Source organism: Gossypium arboreum, chromosome 8 (genome assembly GCF_025698485.1).
Source record: "Gossypium arboreum isolate Shixiya-1 chromosome 8, ASM2569848v2, whole genome shotgun sequence".
NCBI lineage: Eukaryota > Viridiplantae > Streptophyta > Magnoliopsida > Malvales > Malvaceae > Gossypium > Gossypium arboreum.
Genome location: NC_069077.1, coordinates 32,630,003 through 32,656,941, shown reverse-complemented (window position 1 = coordinate 32,656,941; position 26,939 = coordinate 32,630,003). Strand labels below are relative to the sequence as shown.

General features: G+C 32.0%; 1 protein-coding gene and 1 pseudogene across 1 annotated transcript; one reads left to right on the top strand and one right to left on the bottom strand.

Moving 5' to 3' along the window:
• Positions 1-4,474: 4,474 nt before the first annotated feature.
• LOC108468241 (uncharacterized) lies at positions 4,475-5,385 on the top strand (annotated as a pseudogene).
• A 469-nt stretch (positions 5,386-5,854) lies between these two features.
• LOC108467535 (peptidyl-prolyl cis-trans isomerase A1) lies at positions 5,855-8,085 on the bottom strand. The gene is made up of 7 exons (XM_017768181.2): positions 7,764-8,085; positions 7,500-7,685; positions 7,186-7,327; positions 7,005-7,093; positions 6,856-6,910; positions 6,637-6,722; positions 5,855-6,248 (listed from the first exon to the last, which is right to left on the bottom strand). Exons 1-7 carry the CDS (start codon positions 7,815-7,817, stop codon positions 6,093-6,095), a joined length of 768 nt encoding a protein of 255 aa, XP_017623670.1. The 5' UTR covers positions 7,818-8,085; the 3' UTR covers positions 5,855-6,092.
• Between the last annotated feature and the right edge of the window lie 18,854 nt (positions 8,086-26,939).

The window sequence follows — 26,939 nt, the reverse complement described above, 5'->3', positions numbered from 1 at the left end:
AAGATAAACGAACCATGGCCACGTTTACTTCCCATCTTATCATGTAATGCCAATGAGAAGATATCATTTACCCATTTCTTGGGCTATGAATTCCACTATTGTGAATGATGCTACATACTGCAGAAGTATATACCCAATGTACTAGCTTTCGGTTCCTTATCTATTTGAACTCAGACTTTTACATACATCAAAGTATATGAGTCACACATACAAAATCAATCATCCACTCAGGATTAAGGTATGTCACACTATGAACATCACAACTGAATAAATCCATAAATGGATTTAGGGTCTATTCTACTTGGGTCCTATCAATCTAGTTAGTGACATCTATGTCTCTATCTTTTAGGAGTCATCCACCCCGATACCCAAGACAAAGTATCTCTCAAATTGGACTTGATAGACGTCATATTAGTCTTTTAATCGGTTTGCTCATTTCCATTTAGACTAAAGACATATTTAGGTTCATATTCCCAATCGAACTAATATTTGCTTCAATTTTGCTTTGCATGCAAAAACCATTGAAGGTAATATACAAAGGGTATTAATATAATTCATGAATACTTTTATTAACTAAAATATTCGAAAAAGTTACAAGTGTACATATGAATATACTGCACTTAGGGCACCAAATCTAACAGCTATATGCATATTGGATCAAAATCATGAAAGCACGAATTGGGATAACTCATCTACGACCTTCGCCTTTCCTTTATCATAAGATGGTCCGATGTTGTCTTTATCTAAGCACTATAATTTGATTATAGAAATAGTATCAGTTTCACATAAACACATGAAAACACAATAATTAAACATATTTTGCATTCTATTCATTTTAGTCATTATATTCAAAATGCTCATGTTTTTCGATATTTAAGATCAGATCACAATCAAATTTCATATTATTTCATTAGAAACCTTGTATTTTTAAGCTATAGCATAATTTCTTAACAATTTTCAATTTAGTCTCTCATGTCACAAAATTAACTATAAAGCTTAGTTAAATTTCTAATCAAGTCCATCATTTTTCACTACCTTCTAACTTAGTCCTAAGATCACCCCAAGCTTACGAACTAACAATTTCATCAACTTCAAGCTTAATTTCATCAAATATCCATTAATGACAACTTGAATAAAACTCATTGATCTAAAAATCTAAAGCATGGGTGTTAATAATCAAGCTTAGATGATCATGAAAACATAAAAAACTCAAAAGAAAAGTATATTTACCTTAGATAATTTAGGACCAAATTGTAAAAGAGAGTAATTTTTTTTCTTTCTTGTTCTCCCTAATTTGGACGGCTCAAGCTTGGAGAAAGATGATGATTTTCGTCTCCCACTCACTTTGCTATATATACCTTAATCAGTGTCATTAAGCTTAATTAACTTAATGTTCTAACTATTAACCATGTTTTATTTATTAATTAGGTATTATTAATTAAAAGTGAGTGGATGATCATCACATTCCACTATCCATATAACATTAATGATTTAATAGTCATTAATTGCTATTCAAGTTCCCATGCATTTACTAAATTAAAATTTAATAGTAATTGCACTTTCATACTTTAATCCCTACACTATAATTAATAATTTTTTCAATTTAATTATTTAAAAATTTTTTAAAATATATTCATACTAGAGGTGTGCATGGGTCGGGCGGCTCGGCCCGGCCCGAAGGCCCGCCAAAAAAATGGGAGGGTTTGGGTAAAAATATAGGCCCGAAAAATGGGTTTGGACAAAAAACGAGGCCCGTTTAGAAAACAGGCCGGGCCTTGGGTAAGATTTTTTTGGCCCGGGCTCGGCCCGGCCCGATTTTAATATTAAATTATTTTAAAATTTTTTTATTTTTAATTTTAAATAACTTTAGTACTTTTACTTTACTTTTTTGTTGTTTTGATGTTATTTTGATATTGTAAAACTTTTGTTATCAATATAATTTAATTCTTAATTTAGTTTTAATTTGTTTCAATTTTTCAATTTTAATATAATTACTTTTTATTATATTTTTAATTTATGTATTATTTTAATAATTATTTTAGTCCTATTATTTATTTATTTTTGTTTTAATATTTGTTTTATGTTTTAAATGTATTTGATTTATTATATTTTAAAATATTTTATTTAATAAAAAAGCAAAAAAAAATTAATATGACCGGGCAGACCTCGGTAAGATTTTTTTGGCCCGGGCTCGGCCCGGCCCGATTTTAATATTAAATTATTTTAAAATTTTTTTATTTTTAATTTTAAATAACTTTAGTACTTTTACTTTACTTTTTTTGTTGTTTTGATGTTATTTTGATATTGTAAAACTTTTGTTATTAATATAATTTAATTCTTAATTTAGTTTTAATTTGTTTCAATTTTTCAATTTTAATATAATTACTTTTTATTATATTTTTAATTTATGTATTATTTTAATAATTATTTTAGTCCCATTATTTATTTATTTTTGTTTTAATATTTGTTTTATGTTTTAAATGTATTTGATTTATTATATTTTAAAATATTTTATTTAATAAAAAGCAAAAAAAATTAATATGACCGAGCTGGCTCGGGCCTACCATTTTTCTCGGGCGGGCTTGGATAAATTTTCAGGCCCATATTTCGGGCCGGGCCTGAGCCTTGAAAACGGGTCGAAATTTTTTATGGGCCCAGCCCGACCCGGCCCATGCACACCTTTAATTCATACTAAATATGCAAATATTTTAATTCAAGATTTTACAAACTCGATTTACAGAATTAAATTTCCAGACCACATTTACTTGTTCCAACTAAAATTAAAATTAGGTTGTTACATGCACAATACAAACCATTAACCAAGATAAAATAAAATAAAAAAAAAAATTTAAAACCCTAGAAATCTCAACTGTCATCTTCTTCCTCAAATTCTAACTTAGAATTTGATTTTTTGTTTTTTTTAATCATCAAATCTCACAAAGACAAATCCACAAACAACTCAATACATATACAAGAAGAAATCAGAGGATAAACAATTAAAGCGATTTTTTCAATGGATCTAATAGCAATAAAGAAATAATGATTGAAAATTAAAGAAACTTGGATGAGCCAAAGAGCGTCGAGAGTCGCAATAACGCCCCACATTGTATCAACATGAACGTCAATGGGCTGTAGAAGTTGCCCTCGCTTATGGAATTTGAACAAGGCCCTTTCTCCATCCATTTCTGAAATTCCCAAATTGGATTTAAAATGAAACCCTAACCGAAATTCATTCTTCTTCCCTTTCCAATTCCTTCCTCTTCACTATTGCATTAATCCCCAAATTCAGTCGCCTTCCCTTCTCAATTCCTTCATTTTCACTGCTGCGTTTGAAACTGACACCAGAGGCTCACAAATGCAAATATTCCAAATTTTTTAAGGTTATACCGCATTTAAGTTAAATTAAAAGTTTGGAGACTAAAATGATAAATTTTTAAGGAATAACGATGACATGGATTTTACTTCAATTACATGGAAAATCAAATTTTAAAAGAAAAATCCATGTCAACTTGCCATTTGTGATTTTAACGGAAGCGACTAAAATGTTCGAACTATATAAGCTGTAAGACTAAATTATAAACTTTTTATTTCAAATGCCTAAAATGAGAATATTTTATAGTTAGACGACTATCTGTATAGTTTACTCCATGTATATATGATTTTATTATTAGCTTCAAATCATACATATTATATTAAAAATAGATAATTTGATATTAAAATTCTGGGTAATATTACCATCAAACTATTTCACATTTAGAACTATAATATAAACATTTTTAGGTTGACAACATACGCTAGAAAGACAAGTTAAATTCGTGTCAACCTCCACTGATGTAAAGAACTTTTAACTTTTAAACTTATAGATATAATTATAATATTATTATGAGGTATCTAATTGCTAACCCGAAACTTGAATACAATCTAGACTACTGACTTATGACCCAAGTTTGAACCCCAACAGATGAAGTTGTTAAGGAACTCGCGAGTTTAGCTCGCACTTCCCTAAGTATTTGTGAGCACATGGAACAAAGCCAAATGAATGAACTGGTGAATACCTGGACTAGCGAGCACGTGTTAAGTTTAGGGTAGCATATATGTCGATTGCATGGAGCCTACCTGAAACGTTAATTTCATAAACAGTAACTATATCATATAAATAACCCAATCTTCTCCATTAATAAGACACTAACAAAAACAGTTAATTAATTTAACAAACTTATGAATATGTAATATGGTATACGACTGGAGAAATTAAATAAATAGTTTATTCAGCTCATGCCCAAAATGTGTTGTTTATTGAAAAGGGAAAAAACCTTAACAAAGTCAAATGTCGTACGTTATAAATAAATGCAGCCGGGCTCTCTATGTTTTCTCTCTGATAAAATAAATCACTTTGGTAAACGTAAGAACACTCTATCTTCTTCATTTTTTTAAAAAATTTCTTTTAGTTGCAAAATCACAGCAAGAGAAAAAAATGGCATCATATGGAAGAATGACTGTTGTTTCTTCTATACAAGAAGTTGAGTATGATGATATTGATGTTGGGTTTGATCATTTTCATGATCATCAATCTCATCCACATAACTTGTCTAGCTTTTCCATGTCTACTAGTTCAACGTACACGAACTTTCATGGTGATGATGATGATATGGGGAAGAACATGTCGAGATTGTCAATTGAAAACTTTGACGTAGATGTTGATGAAGAGTTCTCCGTCAAAGAGTCGCTTCAACTTTTATCCGACTCCGACGAAGAACCTTATTGTTATTCTCTTCCCGCCGTCCCACCTTATCGGGTCTTGCCTAAGGGAGCAGCCAAAGATTGTGGTAGTGAAAATGAAGCTCAAAAGGGTAGTTTTGGATGGCAGAAAGGGAGCAAGAATGTGAGGAGGAGGAGTGGAAGTTGGGATAAGGAGATTAAAAGCAGCAGCGAAAAGAAAGAAGGGGGTTTAATGGTGGGTTATAATGGGAATAGTTTTAGCGGGGAGAGTGAGGGTGAGGTGGTGGTGATCACGAGGCCAAAAGGAGGGAAGAGGTCATTGTGTATGGATATGGAGGAAGTGAAGGCGTGTAGGGTTTAGGGTTCGAGTTGGAGATGCCAAGTCGCTTTTCCAGTTTTGATGCTACAAGCAGTGATGGCACTTCTCCCATCACCAATTGGCGTATCTCTGCCCCTGGTGAGTCCAAACATTTCCCAACCTCTCTGAAGTATTAACCTTAAAAATGACTGACTGTTTTATTGAAAGATGTAAAGGGCTTAATATTTTCAGTTGAATCTGATGGTATGTTTTGTGATTTAGGTGATGATCCAAGAGATGTCAAGGCTCGACTCAAGGTGTGGGCACAAGCAGTGGCACTTGCATCTACATCTCTGCATTGCGGTTGACAAGCTTAGCATCTCCCAACCATCATAATCGGCTATTATTTTTGCTTCCATCCATTGGAACCCTTTTGGTGTGATTTGGTACTTCCTCTTCTTCATCTTGCTTCCTAAAGAGGAAGTTTTTCAAGCGGTTTCATTGGGGTTGGCATCGTGCTATCAACAAAATCAAATAAGCAACACCCAGAACCCAAGGTCTAGTCAAGTTAATGCATGTAAACCGCTCTTAAGAGGTTACGTTCAACAAGTTTAGAGTTCGGATCCTGGTTTTTGCAACATCAAGGCAGTGCAAGGTTTCACTTCAAATAGAAAATTACAGGTTTTAAGAAAAGGTCGCCCCTTGTTAATATTATGTACATTTGCTATATGAATGACTACGCTCGTTAATATAGGAAATGGTCAAGTATCTGTAAGATCCATGTATTAAACCCAAATTTTGGAACCAAAAAGCAGCTGGAAGGAAATAGATCAAAACTAGAAAAATCAGATGTTCCATTAAGAGAAGAGTTTTGATGGAATCTGCAAACTTACACCGTAAAAAATGATAAGGATAATAGCACACCCCTGCCAAGAGCTTACAAAGTATCATCCAAAATTCTCTCTTCTATAATAAACGCCGACTGTTGTACGTATTACCAGGTAAAATCATCTTGAAGCAGAGAAAGTAAATGATAAAATGGGAGATTTGTGGTAGTGGTTAAACGGATCAGATATTAGCCTTCTATAGGCAGCTCCCCACAATTGACAATTCTGCATGGTACTCGAGGGCCATCTGTCCTGCTTGTCTCTTGGGACTCTAGTTCACGCACGACATCCATTCCATCGATCACATGTCCGAAAACAACATGTCTGTTGTCCAGCCATGGAGTCTGTAAAATACAAAAACAATGAAAATGAACAATATTAGCAGCACATGAATAGCTAGCATGATAAGAAAATGAATATCCACGCTTGAAGTAAATAGATAGCATGATTAGTTATCCAAAGAAATATTAGCAGCACCAGTCAGCATTCAGCTATAAGCAAACTATGCACATGTACAGTTGATATTCAACTCAAAGTTTATACTTGATAAGGTATAATTCCAATCACAAATCAAAACCTAGAATTCTAGTAAACGTTTATACTTTTTTTATTCTCAAAGACCATAATAAAAACACAACTACAGCTATATCTAACGGTGATATTAGCAAATCATGATATCAAATTATAATGAGATACATAATCTACAAAAGAGAATAAGGCTGCATAGCTCACCTTTACTGTGCAAATAAAGAATTGGCTCCCATTGGTATTAGGACCTGCATTGGCCATGCTTAATACTCCGGGTCCAACATGCTTCACTGCAGATAATAGCCTCAAAATATTAGGAATCAAGCTAGCAATGCATTACAGATACCACTTAACCCATCAACCCCAAATATAAACTCTCAAATATCGAAACTTGAAGGGTTTTGTTACTAGAGAACAACTCACAAGCAAAGCTCTCATCTTCAAACTTGGATCCATAAATACTCATTCCACCAGTTCCCTACAGCCAGCAAATGCACCAGTTTTCTACTTAGTAACGGAAATTTCTTTCTTTAGAAAGCCAAAGGAAAAGGGGAAAGAAAGAGAGGGATTACATTTCCATTAGTAAAATCACCACCCTGGATCATGAAATCTTTAATAATACGGTGAAAGGAGCATCCTTTGAAACCATATCCATTCTCTCCTGCAAGAAATAAAAATGTCGGACCTAATTAAGAAAAATATTAAGGAAAAAACAAAAATAAAAGTGAATGTAAAAGACTCAGCCTAGCTTGCCTGTGCAGAGGGCACGAAAATTCTCAACAGTTCTAGGAACAACATCCCCAAAAAGGCCCATAACAATTCTGCCAACAGCCTTACCACCGATTTCAACGTCAAAGAAGCACTTAGTCGTCACTTTCGCTTGCAACTCTACATCCTAAACAAAACCCCAAATATGTGAAACATTCAGAATCTATGTTACCGGTCCGGTAAGAGGAATGAAAACAAGATCGAAAGTAGTTATTTGCTTGGAATGTAATACGATAAGGCAGCCAAATAGACCTCAAACTACTTATCTACTCTATGGAAGCTAATAATAAAGGACTTACATTTCCCATGGAATTGCAGACCATTCTTCGGTACTTAACGGAAGGGGATTTAGAAAGTTGGGTCACAGGCAAACCTGATGCATAGTTTAGTTTCGATGCTAAGACGATAGCAGATGAGTTAGGTTGGGAGTAAGCCGACCATGAACCGATCATATGTGGGCTATGAGCATTTGAAACAGCTTGACCCTGTAGAAGGAATGCCGAAAACAATGAAAAACAAGGAGAGAAGGATGTTGAAGTAAAAATCTTGTAAACATAACTGACCTGGAAACTGAAGCGAGGGCAATGAACCATCTGCAATGAGAAGGTGGAGGCCATCTTTTTTCAGTGGTTGAAGGGTGGGAAAGGTCCTCTGTTATGTGAAAGGAGAAGAGGGGGGGGGGGGTCTAGTGGTTTGCAAAAAGGAGGAAGAAAAGTAAAATTATTAGATAAGATTTGGGAGTCTCTGTGGGTGTGTCCTCGGTTGCACAAACTAGCTGGGAATAGGATTAAAAAACAAAAAACAGAGAGATGCAGGGACTGGTTGTTTGGTGGGTTGGTTTAGATTTGCACATTGTTTTCACCGGATCATCTTCAAAATATCCGCCGCACGCGACCCACGCCCAACATTATATATATTTCTTTGTTTGGGCTAGCCCAGGAGATACATAATAAACAAGGTTAAATTCTAAGGATAGCCCATCATTTATCGTTTTGCGTAAATTTAATCCCTCCTCTATGCTTTGTTAGTTAACTTTTATTTTGAAGGGTGAACTCAACTGCTTGCCCTCCTTGCATTTACCCCCTAATGATGGTTTTTTTTTTTTGTACATCTAATAAGATTAAACTATAAGCCTTTGGGAATTGAAAAACCCATGTTATGCTCCTCTAATATCTACTAAAGCTCACCAGGGAGACCATTGAAACGATGAAGACCCATATGCGAAGTTTGCCATCTTATCCACCGCTCAATTTCCTCCCAATTCCATTGTATCCTTCTGCTTCATCGCTTGGTATAGGTTCCGGTCATCTAACGATAAGCCCAATGGTGCATTGTTGTTTGGTGCTTTCTGAGATGCTATGGTTGTTTTAATTTGAGCTTTGGTTTGGCCCTCTTTTCGTTGCTACATGATTTTGGATGTTAGCTTGGAATCACTTTTCAATCATATTTGACGAGAATGATGGTGGCTTTGTTTCTTTGGACGTTTGGCCTTTAGTGTATGTAATGCTGGTTTTTATTTTTTATTTTTTTGTGGGAATTGGTTATTTTATTCTTATTATTTTTGGGTGTTTGATATATTTTGAATGGACAATGAGATTGAAAATATTTTTTGAAATTGGTCGTGATATTGAATATTATAGTGCAGATGTAATATATAATTAAAATTATATTATATTTATATTAAATTATAAAAATAAAAATAAATGAAATAATATTTTGTATTATTTATTATATATGTGATTACTTATTTTAGTTAATCATATTCTTCAAAAATTTCATCATAATAACTATAATAATAGACTATATTTGTATTAATTTATTAAGTAATAAAATTATTAATTATATACAATTAAAAGTAGTTGATTTTTAAATAAATATATAATAGAAATTGTAAAAAAGCACCGAAGAAGAAGGCCAAAGTTGCCATGAGAGAGAAGTGGAGCTTCAACCCCCAATGAAAAAGTAGACCTCGGTGTGGTTGAAAAGACTTTAAAACTGATCCTTTGGTTACCCAAGGCAACAAAATGGTGAGTTTGCGTGCTTCAAGACAATCCAAACGAAGAGTGTGTTCAAAATGTAGGCAGTTCATTGCCTTTTATGATATGAATACAACTTTATTTTGCCCACAAGATCCACTCCTGACATGCTATCACATGTTGAGCTCCCATCGACCATGCATATTGCACTCCATTTAACGCGCCCCATTGTGATCTCTCAATACTTCTTTCATCGTTGAAATCTCCATCTAAACTTTTCTTTTATCCACTACATAGGTGTCGATTTCCATTGCACCCAAATCAGTCCTTTTTCCCTATTAACCAAATTTGCCATCCAAGCCTAATGCATCTCACGCTAAATTTATTGACGTCTTTCTCATACCGTTTCATTCTTAATTAGTCAAAAAAATTTCGGTTACACTATTAAACGATCCCAAAACCAAGATCATAATCATACTTATTTTTATCTCAACCTATAACTAAATTTTATGTCGAAAATGAAAAATTAAAAAGCTAGAAAAATAATTTTTCTTTCATAGATGGAAAAATTAAAAGAAAAATAATATTATCTTCATGGACTATCTAGTAAGATTGAAAATGAGAGGAAAGAGATAAAATTTTAAAATTTCATACTTTTAAACTAACATGTATTTCTCTCTCATTTTCTCTCATCTCATCATCACAATTTCAGAGTATTAATTTTTATGCATTAAAATAAAAAATAATTCTTATTTTCCTTCCTTTAATTCTTTCTTACTAAATACATTCAAAATTTATTTTCATTCTTTTTTCTCTCTACTTTTCACCAAATCAAAGAGGTCATTATAGTCCACCAACTATTACTATAATTTTATCTTCATCGAAAACCTTAAAAAAAAAAACAACAACAACATTTATCATTTTATAATCTTTTTAAAGATTTATCATCCATTATTCCCTTCAAAACTAAACAAAATATCCACGTAAGCTTTATGAGAAAGGATTGTATGAAACAGTGACGCCACGTCATCTGTATCCCTTTCCAATAGTTTCATGCCACATCAGTATTCTTATCCTGAATTTTAGTATTTTAATTTGGATTTGATTTTTTTCAGGATAAAATCCTAAAATTCAGGATAAGAGTACTGATGTAGCATAAAACTATTGAAAGGGATACAGATGATGTGGCGCCACTGTTTCATATAATTATTTCCCAAGCTTTATTTATTAAAAGCATGTGGCATTATGCATTGCATTATAAAAGATAACACTACCGTTCTATGGGCACACTGTCCCTGGTTTTCGTTCCACTTACACATTCTGGATAACTGAAAAAATAATCAGCTATTTTTAATTTTAACCGATTCCATGGTTGATTCAAGTTTAAATTTATCTAAAAAGTTGATATTTTAATTTATATTTTGTTACACATATTATCCCATTTTATTAATAACGTTAATATTTTAAAAATTAACATATAATTTATTCAAAAATACCTAGTTGATACTTAAACTTATTCAAAATTTATATATATTTTAAATTAATTTATATATTTGAAAGATGTTTAATTTATATTAATCATTTATTATACTAAGAGACTACCACTTGCCATTATAAGATTAATCATCGGTGTCATTTCATCACAAATTAATAGTATTAGTGTGAAGGTACTAACTAAGATGACAGAATACAAATTTTAAGTATCAACTAAATGTATAAAAAGTTTAGATATTTTTGACAAATTCAAAAAATAAACTACATTGATTAATAATGATGCAATAAAAGCCATTAAACTAACGTAAAACCAAAAGTTACTAAAGACCATTAAAGCGAATATAAACAAATTATACTCTGATCAGCTTCCATAAAGATTAGTCGGTAGTTACTTCAATCCAAAGATGAGCCTTTTGTAGCTATAAGCCATGGCAACCTGAATATTATATTAGAGAAAGGAAAGCAAAAGGTGAATATAAGGCAGATAAAAAAACTCGTGAAACTTGTTTGTGGAAACTTTTTTTTTTTTAATTCACTTTTTATTTTAGAATGGTGTCGCCACTCATATTTTTTATTAAGTGTAATCCAGTTACTTTAAAATTTAATTATCTTTATAAAAGATTCCAGTTACTTTAAAATTTAATTATCTTTATAAAAGATTTGATTCTACTAAAACGATAACCATTTTTAGCCTATAAAATTTGAGAAAATGGGTTCGAGAGTCGTTTACATCAGGGGCGAAGTCAGAAAATTTTTTTAGAGGGGCCGGATAAAATTTTAATTTTTTATAGTTTATATTTTTATAATTTGTAAAGGATTAAATTGAATTTTTTTAATTTTAGGGGGGCCAAAGTGTAATTTTACCTTTACTAATTTAAAATTTTTAAAAAATTTCAAGGGCTTAAAATGTAATTTTACATTTTAAGGGGGGTCAGGACCCATGCCAGCCCTCCTGGCTTCGCCCCTAGTTTATATGTGAGGAAGAATTAGCACTCCCATAACGCCCAAAATTGGTACCTAGTTGGTTACTTGATGTTTTGATGTTGAAGATTGAAAACTTGGAATGAATTTAAAATACAATCCCTCTTTTCCTTTTTTATTTATTTATTAAAATCGCTTAACTAAAAGGTCTTATTTCGAGTTAGTTGAGGAGAAAAAATCATGCCACGTAAGCTAGGGGACACGACGCTTTGAATCCTCGAAAACAAGAATAACTGCCATTTGATCTCTTCTAAAATCTCGTTTTTATTTCAAATAGGATATTCGATTATTTCGGTTCTAAGAAGATGCCATACTCCGTAAGTTAGGAGCATGACTTCTCGAATCCCAAAAATAATGAACATTGACTTGGTTTTAAATATTTCCCATACATTATGTAAAAACAAATATAATATTTAACGCGATATGCCATTAATTTATTTAAGCAATAAAATAATAGTAACGATAGCAATAATTATGCATCATGAATAATATAATTATAATAATAATGATAATAACATTGATCAATAGCGGTAACAATAATAATCATAATACCATATTAAATAATAAAATAAATAAGGTAACTCAAAAAAAAAAAGGAAGATGCGTGATTAAAAAAGATAAATAGAAATGACGTGAAAGTTGTAACACCCCTAACCCATATCTGTCATCGAAACAGGGTTACGAAACATTACCAGGATTTACAAAAACATGTAACAGGCATTTCATATCATTTGACATTCATATCAAAAACTAATCATAATGTCCCTTATATGAGCCCTCAAGGCCTAAAATATACATTAGAAACAAGTCGGGATTAAACCGGAAACTCAGAGAATTTTTCACGAAACTTCAAAAATTTTCCTAGGAGCAGGAGACACATGCCCATGTGGTCAGGCCGTGTGGCTCATACGTCCAAGAGACATGCCCGTGTGGGCATTCGAAATAAGGCACACGGTTGTGTCCCAGCTTGTGCCCTTACCCTTGTAACTCACTGACTTGGGTCACACGGCCAAGTCACACGCCTATGTGCTAGGCCGTGTGAACATAAAAAAAATTGCATTAAATAGGTACAAGGGTAACACAGCCAAGCCACATGCCTGTGTGCTAGGCCGTGTGATCAATTCTGAGCATTCTGTTTTGAAATTTTAAAGATACAGGGGACACACGGCCAAAACACACTCTCGTGTGCTAGGCCGTGTGTCACACACAGCTAAGACACACACCCGTGTGGACAAAATAAGGCCATTTCCTAGCCATATTTCTCACCAAACTTGTCTTCCACTTACATAAACTCTTAAACACATTCCCAAACCAATATAAAACATTGGAATCAAGGCAAAACCAAGTCTTATGCAAATCATATCATCATATATATCTAAGTATCCATACTTAACAATTTGATTACTTACATATATATTCATATTTGTACCAACTATACCAACTCAAACCATATTACAATTTGCCTATTAGTTAACCATTAGTCAATTATACCAAAACACATATCGACCATGATAAGGCCATATACTCTCATATATATATCAAAATGTATCAAACATAAACCATTCAAATGGCGAATCACAACAAAACATTTACATGCCATCAATGGCCAAATTAACCTATACATGCCATTATACCAAAGTTGATATAATAAATATACCGAAAAAAGGACGATTGATAGTGTGATATGGCTCCGACCAACTTTCAACCTTAACGAGCTTCCGGGTTACTATAAAATAGAGTAAGCATTTAATGCTTAGTAAGTTCGAATAACGGGAAATTAACTTCCCATTCATTTACATTTAAAGTAAGCATGCAAAATTCATCCAAAGAAATTTGGCAATTTGTTTAAACACTTATAACCTCAAGAAACATGTTAGTCATATATTTCATGTGAATATCAAGAAACAAAGATAAGCTCATCATGTAACAATTTTCATATACATATGTTTTCCACATCATATATTCATATAACATATACATTTCCATAATAATTTATCTCAAGTTTAGATTATTCCATGTCGGAACTTTGCCCATTGAATTTATTTGAAATATCGATGGATACACAGGTAGTACACTTGAAGTGTACAAAACTGTAATCCGTCAATTCATATTTAGGAATGCTCATACGAGCACATAAACGGGAAGCTCTCTCTCGAGCCATACAACGGGAAGCTTATCCGAGCTGTATAATGGGAAGCTTATAAGAGCCATATTCAGGAAGCTCATGCGAGCTAATAACGGGTAGCTTTGAAGAGCCATTAATCAGGAAGCTCCGTATAGCCATATATCAGGAAAGTTCAAGCGAGCAATATTGGGAAGCTCCAGAGAGTCATATATTGGGACACTCATAAGAGTTGTGGTGTGCGTACAACACATGTAGAGTCACAACCAATCGAGATGCTCCGAAGAGTTTTTAATGGGAAGCTCGCAAGAACCATATAACGGGAAGCTCGAGAGGGCCAAATACCGGGATGCTCATGAGAGCTAATAACAGGATGCTCTTTCGAGTTATGGTGAGTCCGCAACATATGCAGGACCACAACCAATTCGGGAACCTTGTATCCATCGAATTTCATTTATTCAAACGAGACTTAATACTTGTCGGGTATTATCAGATATGTGACCGATTTCATACATGTCAATTATACAATACACATACATAACATTCAATTCAAACATATAATTTTACAATTTAGTTACACGAACTTACCTCGACAATTGTTCGTGTATACAAAATCTACTAATCTGACACTTTTTCTTTTCATCGATCTAGCTCCGTATTTGGTCTATCCGGATCTATATGAATGAATTTAACATCAATTTAATACAATTCATACTCAATTCAATTCAATTCACATCTTAGGCAAAGTTACCATTTTTCCCATATAGTTTTATTTAATTACAATTTCATCCCTAAGCTCGAAAAATGAAATTCATGCAATTTAATCATTATTCCAAGCCTAGTTGATTTTTACATATCATAATAGCAGCCCATGTATTTCATAAAAATAAGAATTTTTCTATTAATTTTACATCTTTTCAATTTTGTCCCAAAATCATGATTGCATCAAAATTTCCTTAACAAAAGTTGTTTATTTATCAACAACCTTGCATATTCTACCATAAAACTTCATAATTCAACTATATTCATCCATGACAAAACCCTAGTACTTTGATAACTTTGCAAATTAATCCCCAAGATAGCCAAATTAAGCTATTACAATCTTGGAAACATTAAAATTACTAAAAAAGGGACTTGAATACTCACCTAATTGAGACAAATAAGCTTACTACCTTCAAGCTCTCCTAACTAAGGTTTCCATGTAACATAATTTGGGAAAGATGATGAAAAAGATGATATTTTGTTATTTAATCATTTATCATCTTTTATTATTTTCACTTTCCAATTTAGTCATTTTCTTTATTTAATTTTCCATGGATAAATCATCATACTTATCTTCTAACTCCTCTTAATGGTCTATTTTTCATATAAGGACCTCAAATTTTGAATTCCATAGCTATTTGATACTTATAGCTACTAGAACTCAGCTTTTGCCTTTCATAAAATTTGATCCTTTTATTAATTAAACATGTAATCGGTAAAATTTTCTTAACGAAATTTTTATACATTATTCCTATCATACGGTAGACCATAAAATAATTTTAAAATAATTTTTTCTTACGGACTTAGATTTGTGGTCTCAAAACTACTGTTTCGATTTCACTGAAAATGGGTTGTTACAACTCTCCCCCCTTAAAGAATTTTCGTCCTTAAAAATCTTACCAGTAAAAAGATTCAAATATTATTTTCTCATTGTTTCCTCAGGTTCCCAAGTAGCCTATTCTATTCCATGTTGTTGCTAGAGAATTTTTATTAGAGATACCTTTTTATTTCTTAGTTCTTTTGTCTCACATACTAGAATTTTGATCGGTTCCTCACTAAATGTCATGTCAGGCTGAATCTCGACATCTGTTAAAGAGATAACATGTGAAGGGTCTGACCGATATCTTCGTAACATAGACACATGAAAGACATTGTGAATCTTGTCAAGTTCTGGTGGTAGTGCCAATTAGTATGCAACAGGTCTGATTCTTTCAATAACCTCATACAGCCCAATGAATCGTGGACTCAATTTGCCTTTACGGCCAAACTGAAGAACTTTCTTCCATGGTGAAACTCTTAAGAATACCTTGTTGCCAATTTGGAATTCTATTTCTTTTCGTTTAAGATCTGCATAAGATTTTTGACAATCAGAAGCTACTTTCAAGCTATTTCGGATCACTTTCACTTTTTCTTCGGTTTCATGAATTAAATCAACTTCATGTATCTTTTTCTCACTGAGTTCAGTCCAATACAATAGAGTTTTACATTTACGACCATACAAAGCTTCGTACGGTGTCATTTTAATGCTTGGCTGATAGCTATTATTATATACGAATTCGAATAAAGGTGGATATTTTTCCCGATTGCCTTCGAATTCTAGTACAAAGCATGTCTTCAAAAATCTAAACCACACGCTCTGATTGGCCATCAGTCCGAGGGTGAAATGTGGTATTAAAATACAACCGTGTACCCAAAATTTCCTGTAACTTTTCCCAGAACTAGGATGTGAATCGCATGAGAAATCCATATGTACCGGAATCGTATCAGGAATAATAGAAACTGATACTCCATGTAATCTGACAATCTCAGAAACTTATAATTCAGCCAGTCTATCAAGTGAGAAATCTATACGAACTGGAATAAAGTGTGCAGACTTCGTTAAACGGTCAACAATTACCCAAATGACATTATTCTTTTTCAGAGATAAGGGTAACCCTGACACAAAATCCATGGTAACTCTATCTCACTTCCGTTTCGGTATCGTGATTGTCTATAGCAATCCTAAAGGTACCTGATGCTCAGTTTAACTTGCTGACATATCAAACATCTAAATACAAATTCAGAAATGTCACGTTTCAGTCCCGGCCACCAGTACATCTTCTTCAAATCATTATACATTTTATTACTCCCTGGATGAATAAACATAGTACTATTATGAGCTTCGTGTAAAGTCTTTTGTACAAGCTCTGAATTCTTTAGAACATAAACTCTGCCTCTTAATAACAAATAGTCATTAGATCCAATCTAAAATTCTAAATTAGAAGTTGATTCACACTGTACCCGTTTAGCTTGCAAGTCACTATCACTTTTCTGAGCTTCACAGATTTGTTGCAGAAACATCAATTTAGCTTTTAACTCAGCCAAGATTAAACCATCATCAGATAATGGCAATCGGGTATTCATTGCTCATAAAGTAAGCAGAGACTTTTTACTTAAAGCATCTCCAACTACATTTGCTTTTTCCGGATGATAATCAATTACCAAATCATAATCTTTTAACAGTTCAAGCCATCTTTGTTGTCTTAAATTCAAATATTTTTGCAACACCAGATACTTTAAACTTTTATGATCAGTGAATATATGACACTTTTCACCAAACAAGTAGTATCGCCAAATTTCAAAGCAAATACAATAGCTGCTAATTCAAGATCATGTATCGGGTAATTCTTTTCATGTGGCCTAAGCTGTCTAGAAGTATTGGCTATTACTTTACCTTATTGCATCAAAACACAGCCTAAGCCATTCAATGATGCATCACTGTAAATCACAAATTCCTTACCCGATTCAGGTTGAACCAGAACTAGTGCTTCAGTCAACAGGACTTTCAACCGATCAAAGTTTTGACGACATTTTTTGGTCCATTCAAATTTCATATCTTTTTGTAATAGCTATGTAACAGCCCAATTTAGACCCTAGTCGAAATGGTGGTTTCGGGATATCTATTTGATGGAAATGGCTATATCTGTTATAATCATAATTTCTATTCTGAAAATTTGAGAAGTACTGTAGTACTGTTATTAGAGTTATAAAAGTTGCACTTCTGCATTGGTTGCTGTTCAAATCATATTTGATTTTCTTCTGGGTTCAGATACTTTATTAACAGCCAGGATATTATCTATTGTTATAGGTAAGACATTAGTCTTATTATGACATTATGATTTCTATTTGATGATTGTGGCTTTTGTATAATGATATGTCTGGGTTATCCTTTTTAATGAGAAGAAAAGATTTCTTTGAAAAGATTGATTCAGTGGTTTAGTTTGATTTGAATTATCTGATTTAAAAGAAGATTGGGTTATATGTGTTTGAATCTATTCACCGGACTGGTAAGAAACTTTGAATGTACATGTGTGATCTGAGGGATAGTCTAGAAAAAAAAAATTTGTATTCTTAGAGATTTGATACGGAAATTATATCTATTAGAAAAATTCTATTTAAGAAATGTTGTGATAAATTAAAGTTAGTTCAATTGTTAAAGTTTTCTTTTGCATGAAGACATTATCCATTGAAATATTAGTTCTGATTTAGCCTAAATTGAATAAAGAGTTTATGATCCTTAGTCATGTGTCAATGAATGGGTTGGAGTATGAACTAATAATGGAGTGTACAGATATAACCTGTGATTCCATATGGTTAGAGCTGTTAAAAGACTATGAGCTTGTGATTGACCGCTATCTGGAAAAGATTAATGTTGCTACTGATGTTCTAAGCCAAAAATCACTGTTTGTTTTGTGTGAAATGAACGCGCATATGGCTATGTCTGATGATGGTTTAATAATAGCTGAATTAAAAGCAAGATCATTACTTATTCAGTAAATTTGTGATGCTCAGAAAGTTGATAATGATTTGTTAGCAAAACGAGTTCAATGTGATTCAAATGTTGAATCTGAGTTTCGAGTTGATACTGATGGTTGTTTGAGGTTCAGAAATCGAATATGTGTCCCGAGAAATTCAGAATTGATTTAGATGATTTTGAACAAAGCTCACGGCAGTCGGTTATTTGTTCACCTGGTTAGTACGAAGATGTACAATGATTTGAAACAATTTTACCGGTTAATACACCAATGTTAGGCCAAATTTTCCTAGTACTCATACAAGTCCACAGATTTCATTTATTTCATATTTTAGTCCCTCAATTTATAAATTTTACATTTTAGCCCACTTTACTCAATTTAATAAAAAATTCAAAGACAAAACATGTTAACCAAAAACATATCTTCCATTTATAAACAATTAACATCACAAAACTCATATTTTCATCTATAACTCAACTCAAAATCATCCACAAAAATAGAAATTGAGACATGGGTTTAATAAAACACAAAGCAACGATCACAAAAACGTAGAAATTATCAAAAATCGAGTCAAAATTATACCTTAATCAAAGGAAATAATAGCTGAACCCTAGCTTAGAATTTTTCTTTTCTTTTCTTTTCTTTCAATTTCGGCAAGTATGGATGAACAATGGCTTTATTTTATGCTTTTGTTTTTATTAATATTCATTTAATGCATAAATTACCTAACCATCCATTAAAATTATTTCTAATTACCAAATTGCCAAACCATGTCTTCCATTATCATATAATTGGATTTATTTCATCATAAGGACCTCACCTTTAATTAATCAAAACAAATAGGCACTTTTACAAGTAGCAGTCAACTTTCACCTTTTACGCGATCAGGTCCTTTTATCAAATTGAGCACACAAATGATTAAATTTAATCACAAAATTTCACACATATAAATTCACACACAATAAACATTGAAAATAATTTTTAAATATTTTTTTGACTCAGATTCATGGTCCCGAAACCACCATTCCGACTAAGGTCTAAATCGGGCTGTTACAACTCTCCCCCTTAGGGATTTTCGTCCCCGAAAATCTTACCGGTGAATAGGTTCGAATAACTCTCTTTCATTGTATCCTCTGACTCCCACGTTGCTTCCTCAACTCTGTGTTAATGCCACAGTACTTTGACTAATAGAATTTTCTTATTTCACAATTCTTTAACTTCGCGAGTCAGTATACGAATCGGTTCTTCCTGATATGTTATATCGAGCTTAATCTCAATCTCTGACGGGCTATTCACGTGTGAGGGATCAAATCGGTATCTACGAAGAATCGAAACATGGAATACATTGTGAATCTTTTCTAGCTCAAGTGGCAACAGCAGTCTATAAGCAACTGCCCGATACATTCTATAATCTCATACGGCCCAATAAATCTTGGACTCAATTTACCTTTATGACCGAATCTGAGTATTTTCTTCCACTATGAGACTTTTAAAGAGACTTTTTCTCCGATTTGAAACTCCATATCTTTTTGTTTTAAGTCCACATACGATTTCTGACGATCAGGCGCTATTTTCAAACTTTCACGGATTACTTTCACTTTCTGTTCAGTCTCTCTGATCAAATCGACCCCGTGTATCTTGTTTTCACTGAGCTTAGTCCAAAATAATGGTGTACGAAATTCACAATCGTATAAAGCCTTATAAAGTGCCATTTTGATACTCAATTGAAAACTATTATTGTACGCAAATTTAATCAGAGGTAGGTCTCGTTCCCACGTACCTTCGAACTCGAGAATGCAACATTTCAACATATCCTCAAGTATCTGAATGATTCGTTTGGACTGACTGGATGGAAAGCAGTGCTGAAACGTAATTTTGTACCTAGTGCATCTTGTAGTTTCTTCCAAAACCGTGATGTAAATTTCGGATCTCTATCCAAAACAATAAAAATAGACACACCGTGTAATTTCACAATCTGATAAACATACAATTTAGCTATCTTATCAAGTGAATAATCTATACGAACTGGAACAAAGTGAGCTGATTTAGTTAATCTATCCACAGTAACCTAGATTGCATCTTTCTAGTTCAGTGTCAACGGTAAATCGGATACAAAATCCATTGTGACTTTTTCCCATTTCCACTCAGGTATCATGATCGGTTGAACCAACCTAGAAGGTACTTGATGCTCGACTTTAACTTGTTGACAGATTAAACATTTCGAAACAAAGTAAAAAAGTCTCGTTTCATACCATGCCACCAGTAAAACTGTTTTAGATCATTGTACATCTTCGTACTAACCGGGTGAACAGATAACCGACTGCCGTGAGCTTTGCTCAAAATCATTTGAATCAATTCTGAATTTCTCGGGACACATATTCGAATTCTGAACCACAAACAACCATTAGTATCAACTCGAAACTCAGATTCAACATTCCAATCACACTGAACTCGTTTTGCTAACAAGTCATTATCAACTTTCTGAGCATCACAAATTTACTGAATAAGTAATGGTCTTGCTTTTAAGTAAGCTATTATTGAACCATCATCAGGCATAGCCATATGTGCGTTCATTACACACAAAGCAAACAATGATTTTCGGTTTAAAACATCAGTAGCAACATTAGTCTTTTCCATATAGTGGTCAATCACAAGCTCATAGTCTTTTAACAGCTCTAACCATATAGAATCACAGGATATCTGTAATACCCTGAAAATCTTTACAGTAATATATTATCCTTGATATAATAAAATAAGGAAATAAAGTGATAAAAAAGGGAAGTTTTGAGTTATGGCAACATTGGGAAGTAAATTATGATATCTTGATTCAGGAAAGGACTAAATTGTAAAAGTTAGAAAAGTTTTGTTGCCTAAGAGTAAATACTCAAGACTTAAAGGGTTAAAGTGTAAATATGAAAAAGTTGAAGGACCAATAGTGTAAATATTTTAAGGGTAGAATGATCTAGAAACTAAGGAAAATGGATGAATTAGGACCAAATTGAATAAGTGAAGAACTATGAGGGACTAAATTGCAATTTTACCAAATTAAATGATGACTCAAGGATGGAATTCTAAAAGATCATGAAGGGCAAAATGGTCAATTAGTAAGAGAGAATTCTAGAATGTAATGATTATGTTAATGATATTTTAAATTAATTAATTAGATAAATATTATTTTATTAATATTTTATGAGATATTTAATATTATTTTATTATTATTTATTTAGTATATAAGGAAAGAAAGATGAAGAATTTCATCATCTTTCCTTTCCATGCAAACTAACGTGAGAGAAAGAGAGGAAGAAAGAAAGTTTTACTTTCTTTACAATTTGGTCCTTTACCAAAAATTCACCATTTTCACCCAAAAATCAAATGAATTTCCATAGCTACCAAGAGAGAAAATGTTAAGGAGAACATGGGGAGTTAGAATATCAAGTTGGATTCAAGAAATAGAAGCTGGAGGAGAGAGAAAATCAAGTTAAAGATTGGTATCAAGAGAATAAGGTAAGTACATCAAGATTTCAATATGTTTTTAAGTTTGTTATTGTTGATAAATCATGGAAATAATGTTATAGTAGAGTTTTATTACATAAGGTCCTATGTTCTTGATATGTTAGTGAAGAGAAAATAAGAGAAAGTGATGAGAAATGGTGTAGAAAAAGAAAATAAGGGTGTTATAACATGGTAATTAATATCTTGCACTAAAACAGTTATGGACAGCAGCAGTAGTCTAACTTTGAAAAATCACCATAAATTTTATAAATTGAATTAGAAGATGAAAAAAATATGGAATTAAATCTTAATGAGTCTAGTTTCTCATAGAAGAAACAGTATAAGTAATGAATTTGTAAATTTTGATATATAATGAATTTTGTGAGACAAGGTCAGAATGAATTCGGGTTCCCCTGTTCAGAATTTGAAAAATAATAAAAAAATGAAGAAAAATAATTAGAGGCTTAAATTTATATTTATAGAATCCTGAATGAGTCTAGTTTTATTAGAAACAAACTATAACATCATTTGAATTCTGTAAAAGGAGATAACTAATTTTTAGTGAAGAAGGGTCAGAACTGTCAGACAGCAGAACAGGGGTGACTTTAGTGAATAAACTGTACTAATTGGCTAAACCAAAAATTCTGAAAATTTTATGATAAGAATACATGTGAGTCTAGTTTCAGGAAAAATTAACGAATCTTAATTTCGAGTTCTGTACCTTAATATATAAATAATTTAGTCACTATGACGCAAATGGACAGTTTTGAATGTACATATAAGTAAATAGTGAAATTATTGATAATGTTACTTGTTGTATGTTATATAAATTAAGGATGTGGAATGGAGAGGAGGAGGAGGAAAATATGTATGAATATTCATCTAGCATGGCTAATTTGCATGTTTTAGGCTCAGGGACTAAATTGAATAAAAGTAAAATTTTATGGGCAATTTTGTAAAATGTCGAAATGACTAAATTGCATGAAATAGATTATTTTATTATTTAAATTATAAAATTTAACGAAATTATCAATTTAGTTCAAGATCGGGAAAACATGTTTTAGGGATTAAATTGAAAAGTGTTGAAATTATGGAAAATTTTGATATTTTATAGAATTCATGGACATTATCAATATATATGAGAATAATAGTTGGAAATAAGGATTAAATTGCAAGAATTTTACTTTCCGTCCCTAAGGATGAAATCGTCATTAATTAAAGTTTAGGGCAAAATGGTAATTTTGCCTAGAGCATTAATTAAATGTATTAGAATATGAAATGAATGAAAATGATGATCAAATTTATTTATAAAGATCCGGACGACACAAATACGAGACTTGATCATGGAAAAGAAAATATATCAGAATAATGAAATAATAAACACGAGCAATCAATGAGGTAAGTTCGTGTAACTTGAATTATATTCTTAAATGCTTGAGATTGTATGTTATTGATGTGAATATGATTTGAATGTTCATTATATGGAAATTTATGAAACATTGATATATTTGATAAAATGGGAAGAAATCCCGGTTGAATGAAAGGAAAATTCGATGGATCTCGAAAAGGAATTGACGGTAAAAGGATCTAGCAGGACGGGTGATCCTATCTGATATAGCCCTCCGAAGAATATGTGTAAAATGGATTTAGCGGACGGGTAATCCGAATTAGGGTCTGAATTTAGCTTCGATGGTAATTGGATCCAAGCTCATTAGAGTAATTGTCGTTGCGAGGATTTAGCTTTGGTGGTAATCCCGACAATACTCTATGAGTTTATATTGCGAGGATTTAGCTTGGTGGTAATCCATTTGCAAGGATGAGGTTCATGAGTGTGCTCTCGATATGAAATGTGTAAGACCATGGTTGAAAGATACCATGGCAACTTTGAGTGTAAGACCATGGTTGAAAGATACCATGGCAACTGATATAAAATGTGTAAGACCATGGTTGAAAGATACCATGGCAACTCGATATGAAATGTGTAAGACCATGGTTGAAAGATACCATGGCAACGTGATATGAAATGAACAAGACCATGGTTGAAAGATACCATGGCAACATGACAGAAAATGAGTAAGACCATAGTTGAAAGACACTATGGCATCATGTCAAAGATAAATAAGACCGTGGATGGGAGACGCCTAGCATCATTGAACAATTGATATTCAGGTAATATGTATCAGATGACGAATGGTTATATGAAATAATTATGAAGATAGATAAACGAAATAAGTATAAGTACATGAAATATAATTTATGTTAAGTTTGATATAAGCTATTACCGGAATAAATATACATAAAATATATGGAAATGATGGAGCATGAAATATTGATATAATGAAATGAATGATATATGCTTATGAAGAAGCGGTAAGAGTATGATATGTTTCATGACATGTACATATATGATTATCTTTGATATGTTGATACAAGGAAATTATGTAATTGAGACTATTATTAAACTCAAGTGCGATATGTCGAGAAAATAGATATATCGATGTTGAATTTATATGAGATATGTGCAAGTATACTAACAATGTTGTTGTTTGATGTTTATACAACCGTCAAACTGTTGATTGAATGGTAATATATTTATTTATATGATGCATTGAATTGGTAAGTATTTAAATTTTTTAGTGATCGTAAATAGTAGTAATGCTCAAAACCACATTACGGCGGCGGATACGGGTTAGGGTGTTACATTTAGTGGTATCGAGCTATGGTTTAGTCGATTCTCGGACCAAACGTAGTACATGTGAAGTCTAAAACACATGTCGGTATAATATGTGATAGTGTGATATCTTTCGACTCGATGAGATTTGTTTTATTTATAGAACGAGATGTTTTTCAACCAAGCTAATTCGATAATGTTAAAAGCGATACTCAAGTATATGAGTAGAAAGTTGATTATGATAAATCGGTATAAAAAAAATGGTATGAATAAATGTTTTATAATACATGTCGATGATGAATATGATGCTATATGTATTATTAAAAGCAAATTATATTACTACATGAAATATTGTCTTGATGACTAAATTACAAAATATATAAAAGTAATATATGAAGTACATGATAAGGATTATTAGAGAATTATGAATAAATAGTGAATTTTGAAATATATTACATGTATGGAAGATACAGAAGATATAAGTATATGAATTATTGGTACAAGGATTAAATTGTAAAGCATGTAAAAGTATCATGCGAAAGGTGTAAAAGTGATATGCGTGCATGAAATAATTTGCCCAAGTAGACAAGATTAGAACTACTAGTATATTAAGGGACCTCAGCATGCTTTCTGATTATTAGCACATTCAGCACATTTGTACTTTCTGTATAGCACTTCAGTGTTTTCTGTTTAATAGTGCATAATAATGCACCTCTATATAAGTCCCATATATCCGAAGTGTTCTATCTAGTCTACTGGGCCTCTGCTAAGTAAAAAGTAAACAATTTTCGTTACGAAGTAAAGGATTATCTCTGAGTAAAAATGTTAGTTATGATGAAGTAGAACTCGTAAAAGTACGAATAAATGTTTTATAGTACTTGAGAAAGATAAATGTTATATGAGTAAATATATGACAATTAAATTATGGGACTTTACGATCTATACCCCTTTACTAGTACAATTATATGCAATGAAATTCATGAGATTTATATTGATTAAGTTCAGAAGCGGAAAGTGAAAAAAACTCAATGGTTGAACAATTGATAATGCGAATGGGCGAGAATGAGTTAATAAGTAAAGATGGGTTCGAATAAAGATATCGATTTTTCTTAAACTAGTTGAGATATACAGTATCACTGTTAAAGAAAGAAGTTATTTATGGGAAAATCGATTTATTTAAATATGGTATTTTGAGAATAGTTAATGAAAATTTCTTCCGAATTAGTTTTTTTTTTGAGTGGAGTAAATGATGTGAAATTATTGATGACTATACTAGTCAATAGATTGGTGAATAGATTGCAAAAATATTTGAATATAGCCGTTATAACTGGGTATATTATAGTAAATTTTTGGGATTTTATATGGGTATCTTATATATATTGATATTTTCAGAGGCATATGGAACTGTTCATGTTTGGATGCTATAATCAATATATGAAAAGGTTGGATAAATATGCTAATAGACAGAAATTATCGCAAGTCCGATTGATTCACAAGTGGTACTACTCTATCTTTCTTTGGTTTTCAAGCTAATATATGTGATAGAACACTTGATAATAAGATTCATATGATATTATTTTCTATTTCTATTGGTAGAAGCTCGAAAGGTAAATGTGAAATATTGTATTGAAAATAAATTATGAAATGAAAAGATAGAGAATGGATATAAATGATAAACTGGGTAAATATGTACAGAAAGAAACTATAGAACTATAGAAATAATGAAATTCATGATCAAAGAAAACAAGAAAATTTCGAGGACGAAATTTATTTTAAGGGGGAGAGAAATGTAATACCCTGAAAATCTTTACAGTAATATATTATCCTTGATATAATAAAATAAGGAAATAAAGTGATAAAAAAGGGAAGTTTTGAGTTATGGCAACATTGGGAAGTAAATTATGATATCTTGATTCAGGAAAGGACTAAATTGTAAAAGTTAGAAAACTTTTGTTGCCTAAGAGTAAATACTCAAGACTTAAAGGGTTAAAGTGTAAATATGAAAAGTTGAAGGACCAATAGTGTAAATATTTTAAGGGTAGAATGATCTAGAAACTAAGGAAAATGGATGAATTAGGACCAAATTGAATAAGTGAAGAACTATGAGGGACTAAATTGCAATTTTACCAAATTAAATGATGACTCAAGGATGGAATTCTAAAAGATCATGAAGGGCAAAATGGTCAATTAGTAAGAGAGAGAATTCTAGAATGTAATGATTATGTTAATGATATTTTAAATTAATTAATTAGATAAATATTATTTTATTAATATTTTATGAAATATTTAATATTATTTTATTATTATTTATTTAGTATATAAGGAAAGAAAGATGAAGAATTTTCATCATCTTTCCTTTCCATGCAAACTAACATGAGAGAAAGAGAGGAAGAAAGAAAGTTTTACTTTCTTTACAATTTGGTCCTTTTACCAAAAATTCACCATTT

What these genes read in the sequence shown, in the direction of transcription:
- LOC108467535 (XM_017768181.2), bottom strand. Translation starts at nt 7,817, where the DNA reads ATGGCCTCCACCTTCTCATTGCAGATGGTTCATTGCCCTCGCTTCAGT. An exon ending in GCCCTCGCTTCAGTTTCCAG is followed by an intron (nt 7,686 to 7,763) that starts GTCAGTTATGTT and finishes TTCCTTCTACAG; the next exon opens with GGTCAAGCTGTTTCAAATGC. An exon ending in GTGATTTTACTAATGGAAAT is followed by an intron (nt 6,911 to 7,004) that starts GTAATCCCTCTC and finishes TGCTGGCTGTAG; the next exon opens with GGAACTGGTGGAATGAGTAT.